General features: G+C 36.4%; 1 protein-coding gene across 3 annotated transcripts; it reads right to left on the reverse strand.

Moving 5' to 3' along the window:
* Positions 1-898: 898 nt before the first annotated feature.
* On the reverse strand, positions 899-9,371 carry LOC108050199. Of its 3 annotated transcripts, none has more exons than XM_044460048.1 (5): positions 9,295-9,371; positions 4,539-4,887; positions 2,818-2,999; positions 2,321-2,514; positions 899-1,729 (listed from the first exon to the last, which is right to left on the reverse strand). In XM_044460048.1, exons 2-5 carry the CDS (start codon positions 4,804-4,806, stop codon positions 1,534-1,536), a joined length of 840 nt encoding a protein of 279 aa, XP_044315983.1. In that variant the 5' UTR covers positions 4,807-4,887; positions 9,295-9,371; the 3' UTR covers positions 899-1,533. The 3 variants fall into 3 exon arrangements, with proteins under 3 accessions (XP_044315983.1, XP_044315984.1, XP_044315982.1); XM_044460049.1 differs by lacking the exon at positions 9,295-9,371 and adding an exon at positions 4,941-5,031 and having other exon boundaries at positions 899-1,705; XM_044460047.1 differs by lacking the exon at positions 9,295-9,371 and adding an exon at positions 4,941-5,031.
* Positions 9,372-9,534: the final 163 nt, after the last annotated feature.

The following is a 9,534-nucleotide window of genomic DNA, read 5'->3' on the forward strand; positions in this document are numbered from 1 at the left end:
ATTTAAACACAAAAGACGACGTCACATTTAATTTTATAAAAAAAAAAAATAATCTTTTTGCAGATTGCAAAGGTCAATATTCCTTCTTAGGATTATTTTTTTTCCGGCAGACATTTTATTAAAGACTGTTTTCAATATAGCTATTATCTGTTACATGACAATGATTTCTTAGTTTTCCCTCCATTAATCTACGATCTAAGCCCAGTATATCTGTATTTTGACAATTCTGTTGACGTCATAGCGAAATAAATATGATAAAGAGTGCGTCTTTTCACTCCGCTTAGTCATTGGCAAGAGGTTTACACGCTCTGTGGTCATTACCAGCCTGAGGTACGAGTTGCCATTTCCCTCACCCTCATCTTCACCCACTCCCAATCCCATTCCGCATTTCGTTGTCATCCACAGATACTGATGCTTTCCAAATAGATAACCACGTCGCCACATTGTTGTCTCAGCAAACACAGAGCAATAGTTGGCTGAGATTCTCAGCTCCATTCAATCTCAATGTCAGGGTGGCGCGTTCGCACTTCCGAAGGTGTAAACTTGTCGGCTCGTTTACAATCGCAGTACTTATGTGGGATGAACAAAGACTTGGATTTGTAGTGGAAATGGAAAGTCAAGGTATTCGGGATCTGTCTAAGGAATGTTCTAGAAGTTGCCCTTTGCCACTCATCTACAATTGCTAAGATTAGTTTTATCCAAGAGTAGTCCCATTGTGGCTTACTGATAGCTGAAAAAATCTTTCAATTTAAATTGTTCAAAGTTTTTTTGCCATTTTAGTTATTCCTTATAAATATATCTTTAAAGGGGATTAAAATAAGAAATTTTAGGAACCCTTAACGTCAATTAAAAACGCTTTATCTCCATTTAATTGCACAAGAATAGTAGTATTTTATAAGTTTATTCGAAATATATATATATATATATTTATCGACTATACATTAGAGATAGTGTTTTTAATAAGTAGATAATAAGTACACATTTATAATATTTTATGTTTAAGAATATTAAAATATTTTCGTATATATGTACACATTGATATAGCATTAAGTTAGGTGGTTCCATTTATTATTTAATAGTACTAGCTTCATGGACCGAGAGACGTTACGAGACTTTTAAATGATATGGCAACGTTTTGCAATTGTTTGGATTAGCATACGCAACAACCGCAAAAAATATTAACAAAGAGAGCTACTGGAACTTCGTTTATTTAGTTAGTATATACAACACATTGAGAGCTATAAAAGTTTTAATTGTCTACAATTAGATTTAGGGCTGGGGCACGGGCTGCGTTTTAATTGCCTCACAAGGGGCTTTATCCCCAAAAGATAACTAAGTATTTTTAGTTTAGTTCGTTTAGTTGGGTAGCTAGATAGTTTAGTTTGGCTAATTGCAAGTGCTTGTTGTTCTCCAGTTTGGCGCTCGACTTTGTCAGCAATGTACAATTGATGCTTGGTATACATATGTGTCTGTCAGTGTCCTGTCGGTGTGATTGGGGGGGGTTAAGTGTACTGCCTGCATACATCCATCGCCTTAGCCCAGGAATCTTATATTGGTGAAGACCGCCTTGGCCGGACGCTTGCGATTGCAGAAATTAACCGTCTTGCTGTGATTGCCCTTGCGATTCTCGTGCAGATTGACCAGCAACTTAAATATATCCTCCTTACTAGGTGTGCAGGCATATCGTAATTCCGGTTCATAGTTGCTGTTGATAGAATTCATGTAAGAACTGATAATGGTAATGGTTATGTAGTTAGCAAATCGTTCACGTTTCGGCTATCAATAATCAATCTCTCTGTGGGCGGTTGGGGATTCTGGGTGTCTGTCTTTCGGGCCTAAAGAGACTCTGATAAATGCATTACAGTAAGTTGTTCAAGTTTTATAGACTACTACTAAGGGTTGGGGGCAAGGAGCTCCCCAAATTGCCAGATTTTCTCTTATTGATTATTTTCCTAGTCATGCTTTGATCTAGAAAAATGTAACAAAATTGAGTTAACAAGGAATTTTATCTTTTCTCTTTGAATAAAAGGTTTACATCTGTGGCCAGTGCTGCACCTTAAATATATACTTTAAAAGCAGACCCTTTAGTTCGGTAACCAAATCGCAAAATATTTTGGCAATTTGAGGATTTCCGTTTAAGGCTCTAAGAATATGGGATTTAAATCTGCGTAAAGGCTACTAACAACATTTACTAACTACAAATGATAATTGGGGTTGGTTAATTAGCAATCACTGGAACTCATTACAGTGCTTTTTGGGGGGGATATTTGGATTGGACTTGTGGTTGTGTGGGTGATATAGATATTGGAAAGCAACCTACCCGCGATTCTTGTTGTGACGCTTCCACGGATACCTGCGATAATAGCGCGAACGCTTGGGCTTACTCTGGCCCAAAACCAAATCCTGAACGGCGTTCTCCAAGTCGGCGTAGTCCTCGACTCCGGCGGATGGAATCACCGCCTCCGGCTCTTCCTCCTCAACGTAGACCAGGGGTAAAGTTTCGAGAGAGGGATCCTGAATCAAATGCAGACAGAGAAATTCCACGATTTGAAATGCAGAACAAAAAGACAACATATCATATAAAACATTGTTTTTTTCTCAGGTAAAGATAACAATTTTAATCAGATATTTTAAGAAAATGTAAAATGTAATTTTTTCTAATTGTCACCACTTTTTTAATTACAGTTATACTATTTAGTTTCAATTCTAAAATTAAATAAAATTTAATAAAATGAATTATAGTTTCGTTGTTATAAGTGTAGCTTATAAATCACGAGATTTTTCGTGGAATATTGTTGGCTTTGTCTCTTCACTCACCTCTAGCATTTTCATGAGCAAAGCGGATTTGTCCACCAGTTCCTGCTCGGCCCGTAAATCCTCCTCCATTTTCTTGAGCACCTCGAACTTGTTGGCCAGCTCGAGTTCGTTGTAAACGGCTTCGGTGTATTCGGGATTCGATGGAGCCAGTGCCAATCCGAGTTCCTGGGCGCGTAGTAATTCTGCCGTGAAATGAGCAAGCCAAAGACCTTGTTTAAGATTTGAATGTTTATTGAACCTGCCGCTAATCCGAACACAGAGTTGTCCATTTCCATTGCCATTTTAATCCCCGCCTTCTGCTTTTTGCCATCGGAAACTTCCGCCTCTTGATACTTGAAAGTTTGAATAGTTTGTTTGTCTGTCTGTTGGCTGGTTTTCCCCCGGCTCTGCTGTCGTTTCAATGAACTGACGGAAATTGACTGGCGGCAATGAGTTTATGGCCACAGAATTTCCCCTTTCGCGGTTTCCGCCCTTTGTGAGCCTCCTCCCTTTTCGACCACGTCCGTCAGTCAAATCAGCAGTCAGTGCAACTCCTTAAATGCCTTTTGTCGCTCTTGGCATCCAGTCTGCCCATCACTGTCTACTTGCTGCCTTTGCAAATATTCGCAGACAGACTGCGTTGAACCCACGCAAATAAATAGGCAGAGTTTTAAATAAATAGATTCAAAAATAATTTTTGTATCAAATTAGATAGTTTAACTACGATTAGACAAATATTAACGCTCCTTTAAGTATTAACTTATGACTTTAATATTTATTTTATCTAGTAACCAAAAATATGTTCGCCTCCATAAATAATCTAATTTGTTGTTTTGGCCCATGTAATTATGAAGTTGGTTCAGTTATTACTAAAATAGAAAACAATTTGGTAATATTAAAAATTTTTCAATTATTAATTAAAAACCTTTTTTTTTTACGACAGAAGATTCCCACTACTAAAATAGCTTACGTTTTCCCTACTTTATAAATCGATTTTTGTTGAATTTCCAATCCATTTACTCATGTATCAAATCACTTGGAAAACAAGTTCAATTATTGAAAATCCGATATGACATTTTATTTTGGGTTGGGTAAGGGAGGTGTTTGTAAGGCAAAACGCAAACGTCGAATCGAATTCGTCAACAAATTTGAAAACCTATCCCCTTCACTTCGGTGGGCGTGTAAAGTGCTGTGCACAAACACATATTCCATATTTTGCAAGGACAACAATTTGAGACACTTGAAAAATTGTGCACTGACCGAAAATGTTCAGCGACCGTTCACCAAACCATAATGGATGGTGGGCGGTGGTTACGGCTAAGTGCAGGCCATGTGTCACCCTAACTCTTGGTCCACCCCTTTTTTGGTGAGGGGGTGCAGACTAAAAGTCGACCATATACCATTTGGCTAACAATGAGATAATGGCAGCACAAAGGATTCATGGAAACCTACCTGAATTAAGGAATTATTAAGGTTTCTTGGAACCTATTTTTCAGTACTATACCTCAGATAAATAAAGAAAAGGATAGGTTTACAGGATTTCATTTAAATTCCATTTATATAGTTTTGCACATTTACTTCTTTACTCAAAGTAAATCGGGTTTAAAAAGAAGTTTAATTTAAATGATATTAGATGCAGTTGTTATCTTTTTAATTCGAATGGGGATTAGCTGGTGTCTTGGAAGTCTACTCAAGGCGAGGAACACGCAAGAAATGCGGTAATAGGGATGTTTATGACTCACCATCGCCGGGATCGTAAACAGCTCGCTCCTGTGCCTCCTGGACGTCCGACGAAGAGGGTCCTTGGCGAACGGGTCCTTCGCCCCCGAAGATGGGCAGATGCAGGCGCTGCGTTCCAGATGCAACGCCCTGATAGTCACCCACTTTTCCTTCACCTGCTCCTCCTTCGTTTGTGGTGGACTGGGAAGTAAGGAAGCCGGCGACGTGACAAGTACCGCTTCCCAGGATCGTGGTTGCCAGGATGCAGAGCGCTAGGATGTCGGGCTTCATGTCTGTTTTTTTTTTTTTTATATAGAGCCTCTCCGGATGTATTCGGGATTAATGCGCGGGTCGCTGTCAACGTGGATGCTTCTGCAAGGCAAAAAGTGGAGATGTATGTACACGAGGGTAATTACCATCACTACCTCCACCAGCGTCCTCCACTTATCTCCTGCACCACCCAACACACCGCGTGTGGGCGTCTCTTTGTGTTTAAGCAAACAATGCGCATATAAACACGCAAACAACCGAGGAGCCCCAACAAAAATTAAGACCGCGAAGAAAACGGGAAAAAATGGGTGGTGGGCCGGCCTTACGCGGCAAAAGGCGTCTCTTAGATAACTTGGCCGCTTATTCTTGGGCTTTTGTTTTGCGATGCTGCTTAATCTTTCTTTTCGCCCAGAACTGTGGTGCTATTGGCCAAAATGTATTTCAAATTTGTTTTCATTTGAGAGCGGTCCATATCTTTTTTCTTTTGTCAATTTATAAACTTTTTAAGTCTTTTTTTTTTTGGGTTTTTATCATTAAAAAAACTAACAGCTTTATTTTAAAGAATTCCATTATTTCGATACATTTTTTGCATTTTATGTAAAAAGCATTTAAATGAATAAAAATGTATGTAGGAAATATCTTACAGACTGTTTAAATACAAATTGTATCTTAATATAAATAAGAGAAACTAAAAAGATTAGTAAAAACCAAAAATGCAAATAAAATTTGAAAAAAAATAATATGATTTCAAAATGTACTTAAAACATATTCTAGTTTTGAAAGTATTATAAATATTATGCCATTCTCCAGCACGCAAGTTTATTAAAGCTGATGCCATGTTTACAAGTGCCAAGTTAAATTTGCTCATTTAAACATCATTGAATACTTTCTTTCGATTTTTATAGTGTTCTGAGCCAAGATATATATTTACTCTTGCTATTTTGTAAATAAATTTTTACCACTGTATTCTAGGTGTTCTTGTTTTCATTTTATTATTTTTTATCAGGTACTGCAATGGGCTTTATTGTGGGCCGCTCTTGTACCCTTTGTCGTTTCATTTAATTAAGTATGGGACGTCGCTGACGTGGGTGAGTTTGCTTAACTCTTTCACAGCGTATTTTGAGCCCATTAGTCGAGGCCCATGGCTGACAATCTGTATATATACCAATCCTGGGGAACAGCACGCCTCCCTTATCGTATTCTTTAAGTCTAAAAGCATCTGTTTGACGGGGAATATAAATGAGTTGCCTGGAATTTTTGGCACTTGTGGTCTGTAAGGTTGAGATGTCTAGGATCAGCTTAATTTGTTAACCAAAACAACCGAAAAAAATGTTTGCTTAGACAAATTTAGACAAAAAAGTGTGAAGAAGTGAGAATCAGTAATTCATTATTCAAAATTAAAGGCTTAGCCTACATTTTAAATTTTGTTGGTGTAAAAACACTTGGTGGGTGGAGCAAGAAACGTTAAAAAAGTTTAAATGAAAGAAGATATGGTGCCATTAAAATGACAATATACGACTTGCCACGACTTTGCTGTAGATTGCAATGCCTTCGAGAAATTTGCATTTTGTATTTTAAAAATGTCTTATATTTTATAAAATTGTTCCATTTTGAATGCAATATTTTTTGGAACGTACTGGATTGTGTGTTTACTAAAACTATCCTTGCCCTACAGGGAATTTTGTATTGAGATTTAATAAAATTTTACGAAAGTTAAAACGAGAAAAAAATATTCCCTTTGCGCAAGAATAGAGCTTAAAAATATAGTTACGTTTATTTAACACGCAAACAACTGTTGTTTTATTAAATGGTTTAAACACTATTAAAATGTATTAAAATGTATTTGAAAGAAACTTTTCAATACAAAAACGTCTGTAATATAGTCTTTGTAAATAATGTAAATAAATTTAAATTGCCCAAATTTATGCGGTTAATTAACCACATAAACCTGATAAAATAAATCAATTCGGGCCCGCCCAATCGAAGACAAAAATGTTCAGCATTCGTTTTGCACAGTTCATTAAAATTTTCTGGAGGAAGGGAACTTTTCTGTGGACAATTTTCCGGCACGTTTCCATTGAGTTTGATTGAAAATTTGCAACTGAACTGCGAGGCGTATAATTTAGTCTTAATATTTGCGAAAGAAATATGCTTGTTGGTGATTTTGAGGTTATTCTTTTGTTTCAGCTAATTCGAAAATAAATTGCATAACGCCCATGGCATTTCCGGCAGAAAACTTTTTCAATTACTTCGCTTTTATTGGCACTCGGAAAAGTGGACAACACTTTTGGAGTTTTTTTTTTTTGGGGAAGCAATTCGAAATTGTTAAGGAGTGGGCGAATTGGAAGTAAACAAAGCAAACACGAATCGTTGTCAAAATGCTTTAATTAACTTGTTGACACAGTGTCAAAAAGTGGACGCGACCAAAAAAAGTTCACCCTGGTCGGCGAGTCCCCAAGGTAAAATGAAATTAATTTAGCGGTGAGGGGAGTTCCAGGACTCTATATATATGTGAATCCATTTTTACCTGTCGCCTGTTTTCCTTGTTGTATACGTTTAGTTTTCGCAATAACCGCACGGCTAATTGCTAAATTGAGCTGAAGTGTAACTGAAATAGGTCCGAACCCAATGGAATATAGGCCTACATGCCACATGACAGGTGTAGTGCAAAAACGGCTTAATTAGTGCTAGAGATGTGGAATATACAGCTGGGGAAATGGAGTTGGACAAGTGCAACAGACATTTGTCCCAGGATTCATGCCCATTATACATGCTCCACTTGTGTAATAATTCTGGGGAATACATTACATGACTTCCTTGCTTATTGAATTGGGCCAGCTGGGGTATTTCCCGAAATTTACACACAAAAGAATCAAATCCACACATTCTAAGGTTTCACAAAGTGTTGGATCAGAACCAAATGACCAGACATCAATGATTGGGAATTCAAAAAGGAGAAAGGGAACTTTCACTTGAGAGTAAAAAAAGAGTTAATGTCTTAAATTTTGAGCATCAATATTGTACCTAGTCATTTTAATACACTACATGACTAAATAGTCTTCTAATTGAAGCTTAGGATTTAAGATGGGAACTTAGTTTTAATTCAAATTTAAAAACGAAGTTTTTTAAATTTTGTTGTAATTGAAACAAACTATTTTTCAAGCTTTATCTGTGCTATTAAAACTTATAACAAACCAACGTTTAGTCTAAATTTATACAATTTAATGTTGGCATCTTAATCCTAAAAATCCTTGGTATTTGTTTTTCACTAGGAACAAGTTTTTCGAACCACATTCAATATTGGTAGTCTCTACTTTTTTCAATCCATCAATACTAAGAACTCGACTTTAAGTTCATCTTGAAAAGGAACTTGCAAAAAATTTGCCTGTGGTTCTTAATTCGATACTCTAGTTGTCAGGTTGACAAACATACATTCACATCAGTAAATAAGAACAATGCCACAGGATTAAATCCAGTGGGATTTGAAAAATGAAAACGGCTTTGGAACGCATTGAATTTTCATTGCTTTCGATTTACTTATTTCTTCAACATTTCTCTGTGATTGCCAGGAATTTTCGCACGTGGAATTTAAGGCGTTTGTGACAGAAAAGGGGTCGGGGACAACAATTGCTTGACATTTTCCGTAAATATTGATGTTTTTTCTATTTATTTATGTTTGACATTTATGTTTTTCCTTGGTGGGAATTCCTTCGAGCTATTGACATTGATAAATTATTTATGGAATGGTTAGCAAAAAAACTTTAAAAGCAATTCTTAAAAATGTCCATCAATTCTAAAGCGGAGATTCGATGGAAGTGATACCTTATTTTCTAATCCGCTCGTAGGTTTTAAGCTGCTTATTTTTGTTAATTGGAAATGGATTTTGGTTTAAGACTAGATGAAAATAGATATTGATTTTGATATAGAAATGGAAATCCATGTAGAAAGATATTAGTAATAACTTTCTATTCTATTTGATATATTTATTTATGTGCATGTCTGTTTTAAACAATAAGTTTAATTCGAGTTTATTGTTACGTGAATGTTAAATTATCTAAAACGGTTAAAAGCTATGTCCTTTTTAGGAAAAAGAAAACGTTCAAGAAATTAGGAGTTTTGTTTTAATTAGTTTGTCATTTATATAAACTTATTTTTACTGTATTGTAATAAATGTATTTACAAAAAATTAAGTGCAGCGAAAAATAATATTTTTCTTTAAAATCACTTGTTCTATTGTCCGTTGCTAAGCTATATTATTTTACGAGCTCAATAAATCACAGTAAATTAACCCACTATTGAATATATTTTTAGGCACGTATTTTGTCAACCATCGACGACACTGTAATTGATGACGAAAGCGACGGCATTTGTAAGATTTCGCATCACGTTTTTATATCCGTTTTTATGAGTGGGCTGTCTTAAGTTCAACGCAGACCGCAAATATTTTATAAAATACTTTTAAATAGGTTTTTATGGAATTGAATTTCAAAACACACCGATTGCACTCACTTTAAAATTTTGTTGGAAACCGTTCGAATTCTGAGCCACAATCGGGGAACTGTCAACTGTTGCTCCTACTACTTGTTGAACACTGCGTGGTCGACTCGCGGAGCCGCCTCCTTTTATAAGGCTAGAGCCGAAGTAAATTCCGATTCGCCATCGTCGACCGATGACGAGTCCGTCGAATTCAAAGAACCGATGTCGACGCGCCAAAAAAAATTGTGTAAAAGCTTTGCCGAGCTTTCCCTG

Source organism: Drosophila rhopaloa, unplaced genomic scaffold, assembly GCF_018152115.1.
Source record: "Drosophila rhopaloa isolate 14029-0021.01 unplaced genomic scaffold, ASM1815211v1 contig_2, whole genome shotgun sequence".
In the NCBI taxonomy this organism is placed as follows: Eukaryota; Metazoa; Arthropoda; class Insecta; order Diptera; family Drosophilidae; genus Drosophila; species Drosophila rhopaloa.

Excerpts from the sequence above, each read along its gene's own strand:
- LOC108050199 (XM_044460048.1), bottom strand. The coding sequence starts at position 4,806 with ATGAAGCCCGACATCCTAGCGCTCTGCATCCTGGCAACCACGATCCTG. Across the intron at positions 3,000-4,538 it reads TGTTTACGATCCCGGCGATG|AATTACTACGCGCCCAGGAA; the intron begins GTGAGTCATAAA and ends ATTTCACGGCAG. Across the intron at positions 2,515-2,817 it reads TGCTCATGAAAATGCTAGAG|GATCCCTCTCTCGAAACTTT; the intron begins GTGAGTGAAGAG and ends CATTTGATTCAG.